The sequence below is a fragment of the Myxocyprinus asiaticus genome, chromosome 39, assembly GCF_019703515.2.
Source record: "Myxocyprinus asiaticus isolate MX2 ecotype Aquarium Trade chromosome 39, UBuf_Myxa_2, whole genome shotgun sequence".
NCBI classification, from domain to species: Eukaryota; Metazoa; Chordata; class Actinopteri; order Cypriniformes; family Catostomidae; genus Myxocyprinus; species Myxocyprinus asiaticus.
Window position 1 is genome coordinate 13,812,191 of NC_059382.1, and position 18,183 is coordinate 13,830,373.

The 18,183-nt window shown below is 37.3% G+C and overlaps 1 protein-coding gene across 2 annotated transcripts in view; it reads right to left on the minus strand.

Annotated features, from left to right (window-relative positions):
• The window catches only part of LOC127429786 (rap1 GTPase-activating protein 2-like), a 101,226-nt gene extending 88,670 nt beyond the window's left edge, over positions 1–12,556 (minus strand). For both annotated transcript variants that reach the window (XM_051678983.1, XM_051678984.1), the window contains exon 1: positions 12,459–12,556. In XM_051678983.1, the coding sequence (XP_051534943.1) occupies positions 12,459–12,472 (14 nt within the window). In that variant the 5' untranslated portion in view covers positions 12,473–12,556. The remainder of the gene's footprint in view (positions 1–12,458) is intronic.
• Positions 12,557–18,183: the final 5,627 nt, after the last annotated feature.

Sequence of the window (18,183 nt, forward strand, 5' to 3'; positions counted from 1 at the left end):
AAAAATCGGCCAGTGTGGCACCAGCTTAAGGATGAATTGCGCCTGCTGAGTGCACAGGTTTAGCGGAAGGAATTATGCAGATCAGGCAGTGGCGAAAATGCGCCCACAAAATCGGTGCTGAGCGCAATATGCACGGTGCAATTCCGATCTTGCAGGCTGGTTCAGAGTGCTATATAGTGGCAGACGCAGCAGACAAAAAGGATCTGATGAACTTTACCGGGTCTGTACAGCATCACTCCAATACTGCGAATGAAACGCAATCTATAATAAGCCTAATCAACATAGAAAGGAGGCGTGTTTGTAGGAAAATAAAAAAAATGACTTAAATACTCAAGACGCTACACTGTTTCAGCACTGATTGCACCTGCTTAAACTAGATTGAACTTGTTTTGATAGATTGAGTTAGAAGTGTGTCTAACTACTCTTCGGGGCCAACTTTTTTAGCGCATATTCAAATAAATTGCTTGGACACTTGACATCAAACACACCATGTCGAGTTTAAATTGATGGAAAATTAGACTCAGTTACACACCTGTATGCCAGTGTTTCCACATCAAAGACCCCAATTTACAAACACGCTGGTCTGAAAACACTTTTCAAATAAGACGCATGAGACTGAACTCAAAGCACTCCCCCTACCCATCTATCCTCTTTACTGAGCAAGGCGTGTTTTGTTCAGGTGCAGTGACACATTTTGCTAATGAATATTTTGTTACAAATGGTTTGAGAAGAAACCATCACATAACAAATAATTCATTCTCATTTCCTTATTCCCTAGACAGCTGGAGAGCTTTTAAAATGAAGAGGACAAATAATGATCAGCACTGTGGACATGCATTTCTCTTTTTCTCTCTCTCCCCTGCACTTAACATCCGCTTCAATAATGATTAATGCTGGGCATGGTGGAACATCAATATGTGTGGTAATCAGATGAGTATCACTTGAACTTTTCTCACCGGCTTTGTGATTCGTAACGACAAGAGAGGGTCAGATATTTCATGGCTGGCCACTGTGGATACAGGTATTGATTAAAAATGATCTAACCACATACAAACATATAACATCTGATTTGTCATTTGAATTATGAACAGGAATTAAGATGCATGTAAATTTTTCTTCCATAGGGACTAGTACTACAGATTTAAAGTAATAATTCTCCCAAAAATGAAAATTCTTTCATCATTTACTAACCATGCCATCGCATGACTTTCTGTATGACTTTCTTTCTTCTGCAGAACACAAATGAACATTTTTAGAAGAATATTTCAGCTCTGCAGGTCCATACAATGCAAGTGAATGGTGACTAAAACTCTGAAGCTCCAAAAAGCACCTAAAGGCAGCATAAAAGTACTCCATAAGACTCCAGTGTTTTAATCCATGTCTTCTGAAGCGATCCAATTGTTTTTTGTTGAACAGACCAAAATACAACTCCTTTTTAACTATAAATCTTGACATTAGCTGTCTCGTTGGCGATCTTGATTTCAAGCTCGATTACATTTCCTAGCACCATCTAATTGTCTACACATGCATCAAGTTCTAGGAAGTGTAATCCAGCTTGAAATCATGATCATGCCTAAAGATTGCAATAGCAAGATTTACAGTAAAAAAGGAATTATATTTGGTCTATTCTCACCCAAAACCGATTGGATTGCTTCAGAAGACGTATTAAACTCTGGCATTCATATGGATTACTTTTATGCTGCCTTTAAGTGCTTTTTGGAGCTTCAAAGGTCTGATCACCATTCACGTGAATTCTTTCTTTAAAGGTAAAGTGTGTAATTTCTACGTAATTTCTGTTTTCAAACAGGTTTCTTCAATTGGTCGCCCCAATCAGACAGTCCCACCAAAAACTCACAACAATGGTTGAGCAAATGTTGCTATATTGAGCTATTCGGGATGCTAAAACAAAGAGAGCCGTGTTTTGATAGCACCACATAGGCACTTCAGGAATATCAACCAATTAATCAGAATCAGAATGAAGATTTATTGCCAAGTATGCTAACACATACATTACACACACACACACACACACACACACACACACACACATACATATATAGACACACACACACACACATATACACACATACATATGCACACATAATACATAATGGCTTATGTATAGTTGGATACAAATTTTAACAGCGAAAAATGTACACACAAACTCTAATAAGCAAATTTATACAGAATATCTCATGGAACACTTATGTTATACATGTATAAAGATCTGTGTTTATATCTAATTATTTAGTCAGACTGATCAATTTTGTGATGTATAGAAATATAAAAATGTGGGTACATTTAATTAAATTGGGTCTCTTTTTGAGAGTCATCTCAATGACAAAGTGAAGTGCCTAATTTACCTAAATTCAATTTACTTCTACGTTTATGAAGTTTAAAGCAATATGGATGACAAAACCAAAGCAATAACTACAGGGCAGTATGCATATTTTGAATACTGATCACCCTGTAGCACAATTCAGACTTTTTACCTTTTCCTCTTTTGAGACAAAACAGTAGTACTTCTCCAGTACATGAAAGTGAAGGGCATTCATGTTGTGAATGAGTGATAGGGATATACAGAGAGAGAGAGAGAGAGAGAGAGAGAGAGAGAGAGAGAGAGAGAGAGAGAGAGAGAGAGAGAGAGAGAGAGAGGCATTAGAATTGGGGCCATAGCCACAGTGAATTTAAGGTTAATCATACCATATAGAAGAGTGAAAAGAAGAAGGTGATGAAACAGAATGAATGAATTTAACAGAGGCAGGAAGTGGGGAGGGCTCTCTTACACATTTATTTGAGTTGTTTCTAAAACCTCATTTTCACATGTCCTTTGAATTTCCTGTGACACAGTTTCATGAGACTCAGTCCAGTAAGAGTAAATGTAAAACTCTTGAATGATGCTATTTTTTACCAGCATGCAACAGGACATAGTAGTAAATAGAAATTTTGCAGACACTTTTAACCAAAGCGACTTTCAATAAACATATTTCAGAGTTAAACCTCCCGTAACAACCAAAGATTTAACAATGGTGATAACTTGCACAACATTATTTACCTTATTAGGACATACAGTACAGTCAAAGAGGTTCATCTAGTAGTGCATATTCATGTAGATTTTAATTTTTTTTTTAAACAGCGTAGACAGACGCAAAAGCCCCTTACTCTGTCCTTAACCATTACTGGGGTTCTTATCGACTTATCCAAAGTGTTGTGCACATGACTTTTTATGTTTCAATGTTAAAAGCAGAGAAGAACCTGGGCAGCGTTTCCCAATAACGATCGATCTTAGCAGTTAAGAGCGTTTTCTACAAGCAATTTTACAAAAGTTCGTTATTTTTTTATGTGCATTTCCCAAAACTGCACTTAACATGAACGTGCGAGGATGCGCTTTATGTGCTACTTAAGAGAGTCTCTGTCCATGTGACAGTGCTGAAATGTGACCATATAGTGCTGCTCATCATTGTAACTTCATTATATTTGTGCATAACTTTACAATTTGTAATTTACCTAGCAAAAATTGTTTTCTTAAATATTCGACCTAATTAACTGCATATTTGCATATTGTTTTTACAATAAGTTTGTGCAGAATGAGCTTTTACACAATCTGCTTCCATAATCAGGTGTGCATTTGTCATATTTCGTTTTCACAAATTCCTCTTCCAGGATTAGTGAAGACAGTGGAGGCCCTGTGTATGATCCTTCCAATTACAAACATTCATTGAATATTGTTCAGTGTTATCGCGGAGCGCAATATAAGGAGACATTTGGAAGATGCGCTTTAGGGACATTTATCAATAAAATGGAGGTCTGCTCTTTACTCCCAAAAGTAATAATGGTGACAGTAATGCTGCATGTGCGGTGCTACACAACTTGTAGTGCTGGCGAGAGAGCCTTTGGGTGTCTATGAGGAAGAGGAGATGAGGATAAATGCGTCTGCCAAATGAATAAATGTAAATGTAGGATGATGGAGCAAATATATACGGACAATTTTCATGCACGACAGCAAGTTAATGACTTTTTTTTCTCTTTCTAATATTCATTTATACAGTTGTCTGCATCAATCATGCCACAACTTTGTTGATACCAACTTGTCCAACTAGTCTACACAAATAATTTATTTGCTTACTAATTAATCTATTCATCCATTTAGACTATCTATTTTATTTATTTAATTATAATAATAATAATAATATATTATTATTATTATTATTATTATACTTGTCTGTTAAAATAAAAATAAATAAAACACATATATCCTGATATTAAAGTCTCAGCATAAAGTGTATTGGAATTGTATAAAGTGTCATTTCATGATTGTCCTGCAGGTGTCTGCCTAAGTCTGTATCCTTACGATGCTCTTAGCAGTGTACGATTACTCCAGAGCACTCGTTAATCTACGAGCATTTTCAAGAACTACTTAATTTACTATGCTTTTGGGAAATAGGCCGCAAAACTAAGACGAATCGTAAGCTGGATTCTACAGTCTACTTTGGCTTATGATGCTTTTGGGAAACGAGGCCCTGATAATTTCAAAACTCATGTAAATGTGTTTTTTTTTTTTTTTTCATTGTCGAATTTGTTGAATAAACTGATTTGAGGTCGTTATCAGCATATTGGTTTACATGTAAATGCTTTCATTAACTAACCTAAAATCAGAAGTACAGGTTGATAAAAATGTTGTTGAAGCCTAAATCCCAGCCCTAAGCCTCACCCAAAACCTAACCCTAAAATCAAGGAATCAAGGACAAGAGCAACATGGATGTTGATCCAGGAACACAGATACGTCCAAAATGATGGTCACCTTAGAGCTTACAACTTTTGGTTGCAATCCCAGATCTTTATCCACGACACCACATCACTCTAGAGACAGGCAACACTCACATTAAACAGTCAATGGAGTATGCAACATATGTTGCAGTTGTGTTGCACAGTTTAAGTGAGGCTGTTGGCATGATTGTGCTCTGCCTAATAGACTGAAGACAGTGTTTTGTAGGCTCCAGCAGCCCTGAGCCGAGACTGACTGATGAGGCTGATTTCCATCCTGCCAGCTCTCCCGCTAAATGAACAGCATGCTCGCTCATTAGATTAGTGGCTAGAGAGGGGTCGTATCACTCACTTTGTGCTTACACGCTCTGGCTCATTAGATCTACTGTCTCGGCTTCCCCTTGTCACCTGAATCAAGACACCAAAACCTAAAATCAAAAACTGATGAGGCTGATTTCCATCCTGCCAGCTCTCCCGCTAAATGAACAGCATGCTCGCTCATTAGATTAGTGGCTAGAGAGGGGTCGTATCACTCACTTTGTGCTTACACGCTCTGGCTCATTAGATCTACTGTCTCGGCTTCCCCTTGTCACCTGAATCAAGACACCAAAACCTAAAATCAGGACTATGCATTTTGCTTTTCTTTTATTCTCCTTCATTATTTTTTCCTTCACCTTTCCACACAAACCATTGTTTGCTTTGCAGGGGTTGTTATCGTTTCTACTTCGTCCTCAGATCTTTGATCTTTGATGTTTTTGATTCGATACCAAGTACAACTAAGGCCAATATTGCAGATATCGATACCAAATCTGAATATACCTCTATTAAATGAAATGCTTTTTGTGATTTCTGAGGATAAAATGGGTAACTAAAACTATTTAATAATGCATTCAGCTAACTGCCATACTTTTTAACATTTATAGTAAAGTGACATATCAGACAACTTTTAATTTAACTAAATGTATATAGAACTTCACACAAATCCATTAAAATAAATAGAATTTAGTTACATTTAGCTTCACCATTATTTACTATAGAAGATGTCCTGAGGTTTCCCTCTATTTTTGTCAATATTCTATCCCCTCTTTTAGTTTGAATGAGTGCAGTGGGAGCAGGGCTGGAGTGGCCATCGGGAAGATCAGGAGAATTCCCGCTGGGCCGGTCAATAATTGGGCCGGTTAGGTCCGCATGTTGATTGACAAACTTTCATCATATGTCGCATAACAATTGCCAACAGTCCTTAACATCCGGTATTTAAAGGATCAGAATTGTGTTCCATATTATAGCGGACGCAGTCTGTATTTTATCATCTCACACCCAAACAAATGAGAGAGTAACATGTGAGTGACAAAACTGAAGTGGCGCCGCTTCACTTGACAGCGTGGGAAGGATCACAGAAGATCCATCGAGAACAGATAGGCTACTAACAGCTGAATGGATGAACGTGCTTCAGGTAGCCTACAAGATCATCACAAGTTTAATACTGACTGCAGTCTCACAATCTCAATCAATTAATCTCTGAAATCCTCTTCCCTAGCAGTGCAGAATGATAATAGCAAAATAATTTTTTGTCACAAAATAACAGAATACTTAAAGTAAATGAATACAGATGCAACAGCACGACATGGTATGAAAATAATGGGACTTTACAGTCTCAAAAGAATAAACTCAATGAAACAAACTGCACAGAGTGCCTTCAATGTTGTATAATGCGATAAAACCCTCTTAAAGAGACAGAAACCATTTTGCCTTTGTCCTGAACATTTACATTCCAAGTAAAAGAAAAGTACAAATGTGTTATTTTTAGTCTTTTATTTCACTCTTATCATTGTAAAATGGCACGTTTTTGAATGGCATGTAAAAATTTAAAAACAATCACTCAACCTTAATTGTTTCACTGGATCTGTTGCTATTTTAATGATCTAAAATACAAAGCACTGACCATTTAAAGTGTAAGCCTGTACATCTTGAAAGAGTTATAAACAGTTACAGTTCTATAGTGTTATTATGTGCCTAGATAGTCATGGAGAGCTTAAATAATTTTCAAGTAATTACATATATTGCATATTTTTGCTGTGATTTTGTTTTATTGTTATCATCTTCACCTCCAACCCCCCTTTTGGGTGAGGGCTGACTTGGACATGACATCCCGGGCTGAATATGAATCCCACTCCGGTCCTGAGTGGGAGAGTGCTGTTTGTGACTGCTTGTGTCGTTCAGCATTTCTGCATGTGTTCAGATAAGCGGAGGGAAAACACGACTATTTTCTATCACTTATTTTTTTCACTTTAAAGCTTAATAAACACAAGTGTTATGCTAAATAAATCATAAAATAACTTGGTACATTAAAACTTAGGATCAATAAATTTACAAGAGGATCGTTCATCTCAAACATCAGCAAAAAAAATATTGATAATTCAAGATCAATCTACCGATCATCATGCCTCTAGTTTCTTTTTTAAATAAGTTGTCATACAAGTTACTCCTCTCCTCTGCCCTCATCCTCTCTTTCATCGCTGTATTGTGTGAGAGGATTTCGATAGTCATGAAAAAGAGCTTAGCCGTAACACCCACTTACTGCCTGCAATATTTTACACCCACCCAACCTACACATCAAAAACATGCACATGCACATGCACACACACTAGGTATGTGAAGGTATTTGGTTATACGGTATATCACTGTAATCAACATTCATGATATTGTTATCGTGGGCACTTCAAAATACCGTAAATAATTCCAGATAATCTTTTGGACACATTTTTTCAATTTTTTGGATCGCACAGTCGTTTTTATCCCATCAGCGAATCAAGATCCACAACACTGCATGTACGCGGCACAAATGATACATGAGCACTCTGATGTAAACAAACCAGTGGGGAAGAGAAACGTGGCTAAAGGAGGAATGCAGCCAACCCTTTATCCACATTGTAATTGGGTTAAGTCTTAAGTGTGGAAGAATTTTGGGTTACATAAAAATGCAGAGGGATTTTTGATTGGAGATGGTTTCCATTTGTGTAAAATATGTGGGAGAAAAGTGGCACAAAAACTGCCGTGGACAACATGTACACTTATCTGTGGGACAATCATTCCATTCAATTCAGCAAGATTAAGGTAAATTGTGACAGTTCTGCTCGTTTTTGAAAACTGAGATACATCACTCTTAGAGACAACTAGCAAAGTGACAACTAAGACAACAAACTGTTAAACTGTTGTTGCCATTTGCAGATGTGTAGCTTGCTTTCAAGTGGCCGAAGAGTAGTTAGCCAAATCTCTGCAAGCTACACAGTAAAGTTTGCGTCTCGTAGTAACAACTAAAATACAGTTGGAATCAGATAATACTAGGTCCTGTAATTAATAATGGCAATGTGGCACAATAATGATTTCAATATTAATTTCAAGTTAGAACACCACGCATTCGTACGCTGCCATACAGTGTGAGTGAACTTGCAGTTATTAAAGTTGTAGCTAGCACCTAGCTATATACAGTATTAGCAATTGGCTTGCTATCCAGAAAAAAAAAAAAAAAAAAAACATGCATACTATTGTTGTAGTCTAGGAGCTGGCTTGATAAAAAGGTGTCTAGCCTTACTTTAACATTAGCCTCAACAAGACAAGGTTTGTCCTGATCCAGGGGTGCTGTATCATGGCTGACCCTGCACTCTGACCCCAGCCTAGCTGGGATATGTGAAAAAGAAGAATTTCACTGTATATGTGCAAATGTGTGATAAATAAAGAAAATTATTTTAAAAAAATTATATAATTATAAACATTCAGGATTTTTTTCAAAGTTCTTTGTTATTTGTTAATTTAAAGGCTAGTTTGGTATCAAAAAAGTAATTAAACTTGTTATTAAGAGAACAACAATAAAGTTTGTTATTCGTTCAACCCATTTTTGTAATGTAATTCAATACCATGATAATACAGTATAACTTGATAAAAGCTTCAGCAATTATCATAACGTGAAAATTTGATACCGTCACATGCCTAACACACACAGAAACAAGTCTTCGTCTCTGCCTCTAGCTTTTCCTGCAGTATCTTTTGAGTCATCACCAATGAGATGGCCATCACAGCTCTGTGTTATGCGGTTTATGAGCCGTGTTCATCTTCGCCTCAGACAGTCTGGGGCTTTGTCAGATGTTTCTTTCATTCTCCACTTTTAAGTTTTTCTCAAACCATCCGGTGTGTACGAAAAGAAGAGATTAAACAAAATGAGAGAAGAGTAGCAACGAGATAAGTAGACACAAAACGAGTCAAGTAGAGACAAAATGAGATGAGCAGAGATTAAATGAAATGAGTATAGAAGGGTGGAGATGAGTATAGATGAGTAGAGTTGAGACATGACAAGATAAGTAGAGTAGTGTAGAGATGATCAGGGGAAAAACACTGCAAAAGTGTTTCTCTTTACCACAAGTGAGGTTTCGTTAAGCTTCAATGAGCAAGCGAGCGTGCACATCCACGTCAAACAGATCGCAATGGAGAAAGGGAGCGAAATCATTTTGATTAAACTCGTGCAACATCATATTGCGCTTTCAGTTTCAGTGTAATCAATTGTGCAGCTTTCATAGATATCACACTGATGTCTCGGAGGTCCAATTTTGCAAGTTTTTAAAGTGTTTCAGATGATTTCTCCTCATCATGTCAGGACATGTATTTGTACTGTACATGTTTGATGATTGTACTGTATTAAACTGCATATAATGCTAAATATAATGTGTAATAATGCTAAGGGTCCTGATATTTCATAGTCCTCCTGATAATGCCAAATGTCTGATTTCACCAGTACATTTATACCATGGCAAACATTATTGTACTGGATAAGCATCCACATATTTTGAAAAGAATAGTTTAGAAACATGTAATCAGTAACAATACTATTTTGAAACCTACAATATTCATTTAAAATACTTAAAATTGATGTAATCAGTGACTGTGTTCAAGCATATGTATCTAACATAATGATGTATTTTTCAGCTGATCAGACTGATTCATATTTCTATTCTGGTGTCACCATTGCCCTCTGCTGGGCTGATTTTTAGTCCCATTCCATCCCCGATGGATCATTTTACTCTTTAATGAACAGTACTTTTTGTTAAATTACTTTTACTCTGTTACTTTTGTTAAATAAGTAACAGAGTGGTGGTGGTGTAGTGGACTAAAGCACCACACTGGTAAGTGGAAGGTTGTTGGTTCAATCACCACAGCCACCACCATTGTGTCCTTAAGCAAGGCATTTAATTCCAGGTTGCTCCAGGGGGATTGTCCCTGTAATAAGGGCACTGTAAGTCGCTTTGGATAAAAGCATCTGCCAAATGCAGTAATGTAATAAAAATCATACTTAACTTTTCATGATTCAGGCTTTGTTCAAAGTTTTGTGAGCGTAAATCAAGCCAAATCCTTATGGCCTTTATCATTTCTGTTTAAAAAATCATATTTTAATAAAGTACAGGAAATACAATTTCTGTATTTATCCGATTAATTTATTATTCAAAGGAATAATCAAAGATTAATCGATTATCAAAATAATTAGTTGCAGCCCTAGAGTAGAGAAGTGTAGAGACGATTATAAATGAGTCGCGATGAGTCAAGTAAAGAGACAAGACAAGCAGAGATGAGATAAGTCGAGTAGAGTATTGTAGAGATGAGAAGACACAAGTAGAGATGAGTGAGATGAGATGAGTAGAGAAGAGACAAGTAGTGTAGAGCTGCAACGAGTAGAGATGAAATGAGACAAGTAGAGACAAGATGAAATAAGACAAGCAGAGATGAGATGAGTGGAGATGATAAGACATCAGTAGAGGCAAGACAAGTAGATATGAGATGATTACATTATTGTAGTGATGAGTAAAGATGAAACGAGAAATGTAGAGATAAGACTAAATGAGACTAGCAGAGATGAGATAGGATGAGTATAGGAGACAAGAGGAAACGAGTAGAGATAACCACAAATGAAATAAGTACAGTAGTGTAGAGATGAAACGAGACAAGTGGAGTATAGTAGTATGGTGATGTAGCTGTGGCCGAGCGATGTCTGTGGAGAACGAGGCTGGGAGAGGAAGAATGGTAAGGATTGACACCTGTGGGAAATTATCTCTAACAGCTGTTCTGTGTTACAGTGAGAGCTAGAGAGGGATAAGAGGGCAGTCCAGACCGCCGGAGGGGAGAGAGAGAGATGCATGCAGCAGTTTTGATGTGTGAACTCAGTTGCGTTATACTGAAAAGCAAACAGTGTGAGGATACTGAAAAGTATTAAAAATAAAGATTTACTTTGGATTGTTTGCCCGGCTCCCGCTTCCTCCTTCACAACAAAGCAAGAGACTTGTCACAAGTAGAGAAAACAAGAATCGAGTAGGGACAAGCAGAGATGAAATGAGTGTAGTGTAGAGTTGAGATGAGTAGAGATGAAATGAGACAAGTAGATACAAGTTGAGAAGAGTAGAGAAGAGACAAGTAGAGATGACGTGAGTAGAGTCGAGATCATAACTCACACACCTTAAGTGAATAAAAAGAGGGCAGGTACTGAACAGAGGAGAGGGAATGGGGGGTTGGGGTTATGAGGTGTGGAGCGAGGATGCCGCAAACTAATGAGGGCCCGCAGGTGGGAGAAAAAGAGAGTGACTTGTGAGAAACTTGAAAGTGAGAAAATAAGCGATGGGGAAAGGATTGGATGAAAATCACAATAATCGAAGGATAGGGACAGGACAGAGGACAATAGAAAGAGCAGATGAGATTCCTGCACATTGCAGGATCTAGTAAAGACAGTAAAAAAATGTAATTATGCTGATGTAACTATTGAACTCTGCAGTGTGACTCCCTTGCATGATTCACTTAGCACTCAAATGCATGTGCATACAAGTAATCAAACTAAAATTACAATCAACAGCAGTTCTTGCTACGGGTTGCACAATGTGCAGTTGTTGAGCAGAAAGTTCCGTAATTCTACACTCAAGATCATATATCATTTTTTCCTGCTAAAACCACAGTGATGACTGTTCAAAACCAGAAATGTGACTGTGTGCATTAAAATAGCCTGAAATGCATGCTGCTAACACAGTGTTTTCACATTGCATCTGTCATGTTTACAGTCTCTTGAGTTGTATCTCTATGTGAGGCTCTTTATGAATTATGATCTCCTTCTGTTTACCAAATCCCACACAGCCTGTGTAGAATGACTCATGTTCATCATCCACATACTTCATTTATTTCTAAAATTGAGCCATCACACTGAAAATGTCCCCCTGGCAGCCACAAACAGTGGCATACACTAAGGGAATGAGTCACTTACTCACAAACACACACACACAAGCCAACAATTTAACTATTCACTTACACAGTCTGCAAGTCTTATTGTCATATTGTTGTCATTTTGGGCTGCAGGAAGGTTCTTGCCTCAAAAAGGTACTAGTTTAAAACTCTAAATCCTGACACAAATTCCTAGTTATGGCAATCAGCTCTGGATCAAATCCTAAAACTGTGTATAATGACATCCAGTACTGCAAACATACACAACTACAAACACACCCTTTAAACTGCAGCATAATCTTGCGTACACACACATCTGCTAAGACACTCAGCAACAGTTATGTGTTGTCTCACTCAAACCCACACTCACAGATTTACATTGAAGTGACATAGGCTTTACTCTCCCAAACCCATCATGCTCTTGAATAACCATTAAACCATTAGCTTACCTTGAATCTGCCATTAGTGGCTTGCAGAACTGAGTATACACAGCAGTGCAGCATGAAACGACTGGTTCAGCACGAGTGAAAAGAGAGAACAGTTTGGAGATAGTGTGTGTGAGTAGAGAGAGAGAGAGAGAGAGAGAGAGAGAGAGAGAGAGAGAGAGCAATGAAAATGAGGGCAAGAAGTATCTTAGAGATTAGACAGAGAGCGAGAGAGAGAGAGAGAGTATGTAAGAATGCAGGTAGTAGTTGTAGTAGTTGCTATGGCAGTGACTATGCTCTGTCTTAATGATGGCTTTGTGAGGGGGTGCAGATAATTCCTCAGCCATAAAACCGACTACAGCAAAAGCCTTCCTTACACAAGATGTATGACACATATGCATAGACACACACATGCACAAGGCTAGCAAACCATAGTGGGTTATTAAAGGGTTAGTTCACCCAAAAATTTAAATTCTGTTATCATATAGGCCTACTCACCTTCATGTCGTTCCAAACCAATACACCTTTCTTGAACACCAACAATAAAAGTGAAAAAAGAATGAGGTTGTCAATCCCTAACATTCAGCCCAACATCTCCTTTCATTTTCCATGGAAGAAAGAAAGTCTTATTGAATTGAAATAACCTGAGGGTTAGTAAACAAAGACAGAATTTTCATTTTTGGGTGATCTATCACTTTAAATATCCAATGAAGTCCAATAGAATGCATGCAAAATAAAGCATTCCATAGACATAAAGAGCAACATATAAGCAAAGTTTCTGTTAGCCCTGGAATACAGTGAGAACACAGGTCAGTTTAAAGGTTCCACTTAGATTTTCATGATGCACGCCATTTTTTTTCTTCACATGTAAAAACATGTGCCTCACTGGCCATTATGACTACAAGTGGTCAATGCAGCCATCCACCATTGTGGTCCAATCATAATCAATGTCCACTAACACACACTCACCCCACACATAGCAGAGGAATATCAATATTCTGAATTTAGGAACAGGAAATCGTAACATGAGGTACAAGTTGCACAATTGTCTAGTTTTGTGGAAATGTCACATTTGATAATTAGATAAATCAACCCTACCCTGGTCTTCAGTCATCCACACATTTATTTTTCTATCATGTTGGAAACGTCCCATTGACTTTGGTTTAACACTGAGCTATTGATCAATTCGATCCACTAATCCTACCCCTAAACCCAACTGAAATCTTTTTAGATTTTAATTACAACTTCATTTCATTTTTATTAAGCCGTATGAAGACATTTGGTCCGCACCATGTAGGCAATACCTGACCCATTTACGCACACAGAAAAACTCATGCAAAACCAGTACTCAGGGCCCCAAGTCGTGGTTAATGCAGTCTTCCACTCAAAGTGTCTGTTGAACATTGCCTGGTTCAATCATTTGTCTGTTTGTTTAGAGCCGTTGTCTCCATCTGTTTCAATCTCTTGGCAGTTTAGTGTTTTGAGAGCCATTGCGCCTTCTAATTGGTGCACTTTCTGGGGTTGCCTTGGTAACCCTCTTTGGAAATGTTCTTTGAAGTTCTGCCAGAAGGTTTGGTTGCCTGAACATATGTATATATAGCAATAATCCGAAAACAACAGCAATTCAAAGTGCTTTCGCATTTTATAACTAGACTTGATGGGAAATAGAAATGAGTGTATGCCACTGCAATGCTTGACAGCCAGCCGAAAATGTGACTTCACTCAGCAAATAAAATCCATTGTAGGTTTAATCACATATTATGGCCACATATGCTCATTTTCCAAACTCAATTTATTTTTATGTTCTTTATAGTCAAATAAAAGAGCATATAATGAAAGAAGATAATCATAAAATTAATTTAAAAGAGGCATAATATGCACTGTTTCAAGAGTCGTTCTGAAAGCAATCCCAGTGTACATTTATTGTGACATAGATCTGGCAATGGTAATAACAGCCCTGTGATGCAATCTAGGGTAGTTAATAATATGCCAAAAGCAGATTGTCAAATGAGCAGTGTCCAAATCCTCAGTATAAAACAGTACCCACAGCATCTGCTGAGATTTTGAAGTGTTCAACCAGTTGACACTATCCCATGAGGCCATGGGAGCTGAGGAGCTGTCAGATTCAGTATCGATATTGTCTCATAATAATTGTACGAGATGGTAAAATCGTAAGATACCACACGACTTGGCTTATATGAAAGGGTACAACTTTTATTCCTACAGAGACCGATTAACAAATAGAATTTAAAATCCATTCAATACAAACAAGTCATTTTAGCTAGCTTCCTATCCAACACTTTATTTTAGGAAAGGAAACATCCATATTTCATCATTCTGTATTTTTTATGCAATACAAATGACTCTTTTATTGTGTGTCAATAACCAGCAATTCGCTTCCCTTGTCTCAAACCCTTGTTCCAAACCTTTCTGTTTCCTTTCTTCCATGGTACACAAAAGTTATTTTCATATTAAAATCATGGATTTAGGTTTAGGGTTTGGGTAAGGGGTCGGACTTTATGGTTAGGTTAAAGTTTAGCTTTAGTGTTGGGTTAAACTAAGGAAAAATTGTAATAACATCATTCGTTTGTTTATTTTTCTCTTTGGGAGTAAAAGTCGTATGTTTTTGTACAAGTCAAATTGTACGATTTTGCCATCTTGTACTATTATAACTTGTCATGAGACCTGGTTGTTCAAAAAACGCTGGAGAACTGCAAGTTGGGCGGGTCTTTTTTATGCTATATATACCAAGAAAGTTGTTCCTTGTGGTTAAATTGTACTTGTTAAATTAAAAAAAAACTGTAAATTATGTATGCAGTTGTTACTACATCACACATTCAGGTTATGCATGTCCGGGAATGCATTACTGCATGCCAAAGAACGTACATTGTTAGCGGTCGAGCTGTAAGTTCTTCTTTAAATGCAGTATGTACTCTGAAATTACACAAATTCGGAAATAGAGTGTGACTGTTAAAATAGAACTATTTGCATTTCTTTGGTGTTCGTAAATGACACATCTGCCAGGTGGAGCAAGGACTTGCGAACTTCAGAATTATATAAGGAGAGGACACACACACTCACACAACTGAACAATGAAATATGCCAAGTGTACAATCTGACACTATAATTACTCAGTTGTACATGTAAAACACATAAACATCAGGCCAGGTTGCCCTTGTGCATATGGGACTGTGGCACAGCTAAAGCTGATCACAATTTCGATCACAGATTGCAGCTGACAGATGACCCACTCAGGCGGAATTAGAAAATGAACCAGTCTGCGTAAACTTCCCTGTCCGCACTCATCTGCAGCGAGAGTGAAAATGTGAAACTCAATACAGTAATTACTGTGGCTGCACGATATATTTAATTTATCGAAATATCGCAAATGTACATATCGCGAGGGCTTGCGATAATGGCATGTTTTTTTTAATACGTAGAAAAGTAACGTTTATGGTAACACAGATAGAACTGACCGGGCGCGCGATTGTCACTTGGTGTGTGCGTGCAGTGTGCATATGAGCACAGAGAAGACACATTTGATTTAAGTAAGTCATACTGTATCTTTCAATATACCCTCTGATGTTCATTCATGTTTCTTTTTTGTGCCATAAGAGAGCACGCTGTGCCCCGTTCCATTTGAATCTCAATCTGTCACACACAGCATTAAAGAGTATCAAAACAACATTTGTGCAGATAATAATGAGACCAAAAGCCAGCTTGAAATTCAAACGTGGCTTGTTTAACTGCCGCTTTGGATATATCAAAGGATGGGTTTCAATGAATGGATTGTCCAGGGAAATCATTCCTCTCACTGCAGCCGCAGCGTCGATTGATGAGAACAGGAACGTTAAATTAATGCAAATAATATCTACGGCAAGTGCTTCTGCACAACAATTTTCACAATAAAAGTCCCACATTGAATTAACTAATTATGAAATAAATACGAACATGAATTACTGTGTAAAAATTTAATATTTCATAACACAGACTATTTTAGGATATCCCATAATACAGTGAAATTAACGTTATATTCATATGCTTTTTAAAAATAAAATACAAATATTTAAATATGAATTTTAATATCGAATACATAGCTAATGGTAAAACTGTATATATTATACACAGTCTAAATGCAATTTGGAACAAAAGACAAGTATTTTTGTATACCATTATGATGGTATTTTTTTTTTTATTTGGGCGGTGGGGGTTATGATGTTCCATGCACTCCGATGACGTCATCATAGGAATATCGTATCGCACATCGAATATCGCATTATCCAACAACTTATCGCACATCGCATTTTACCTCCATATCGTGCAGCCCTAGTAATTAATATTATTCCCCTGGCATGACACAGCTGTCTGCTCCTGTGCTGTTTTTGCTGACAAACAACCATTAGCTTCTGATGTCTAATGTGGCCAGGGACTGATGCTGTGCCACCTGCCTTGACACAAAAGCCTTGTTCAATGATGATGAGAACATTTTATAAAAACTAAATAACTCAACAAAATCATAGAGTAGGGAGTCAGCATAAGTGAAAATTTTCTAATGGGGCCAACTGGGGACATCCATCTACCAGTCTGTCAAACTTCAAATGGTTCACCAAAGTGGGAGGAACAAAGGACATATAATGAGTTGAGCAATAATCATCCACGGACACAAAGACACATAGCTGAACACCTACTGATCCATTCTAATGCATGCACATTGTAAATGAGTAAGCGATATTCCACTCTCTAGGTTAACACCTATAGAATTAGGGCAATGTTAGTGTGAAATTTCCTTTCCTCAGAGCAACAGGCAGAGACTATTTAGCAGAGATGGGCCACTTCTGTTAAAATGAATGAGAGAAATTGGAACGGCCAACGGCCAATGGATGTAGAAAAGGAAGTCCCGCTTTACAGGTAAAAGAGCCAATCACCTTTTAGATAGAGACAACGCCTGTCAATCCACACTAGAACATGCATGCGCATTAGTTATACAAGCCAGGAGATTTGCATTTTTTTAACATAATCTGAGGTAAAGAAGCACAATTCATGATACCGTTGTTGTCAGATTTTACTGCTTTATATCACATATGTTCTTTGATCGTAATCTTGACCAACCATTTTGGAGATTTCGGTCTTTCCTAATTCAAGTAGATAGGAGCTATACTTGTATGCCACTTGTTTACATAGAAAAATAGCTGCCCAGCCTTCCCAAGGGCGTTGCAAAGATGGCTGCCAAGTGAACTGACTTGCTAAAAAGACTTTGGCAAAAGGTTGTGCTAATGATTGCAGGGTCAAGATCGGTCTAAAATACTAAATGTGTCACTTGCGTGCAGTTTATACAAGACATCCATTACTAAAATGAAACAACAAACATTTCAGCTGACAGCAGGCCTAAAACAAATCTATTTGTTAGAAGAAGAAAAAAAGTTAGGGGATGAGACCCACCTATCTGTTTACAATTACCATAGTCTGCTGTACGGTAAATACAAATTTGTTATCTAACAATTTTTTGCTAAGAATTCATTTAATTCAATACATAAATTTGATTAAAAATGTTATGCTTATAAATTAGCCATAAAGACCTGTAAAAAAAAAAAAAAACTGCTATTAAAACTAAGCCTTGTGAAAACTGACCATGGTTTTTCTAAAGTAACACTAACTGTAATGGTATTTTGTTTGATTCATACTAAATCATCTTATAATGCACTATTAGGACATATTTACATTTTCAGGTATATTTTCTGAGATATTTAAA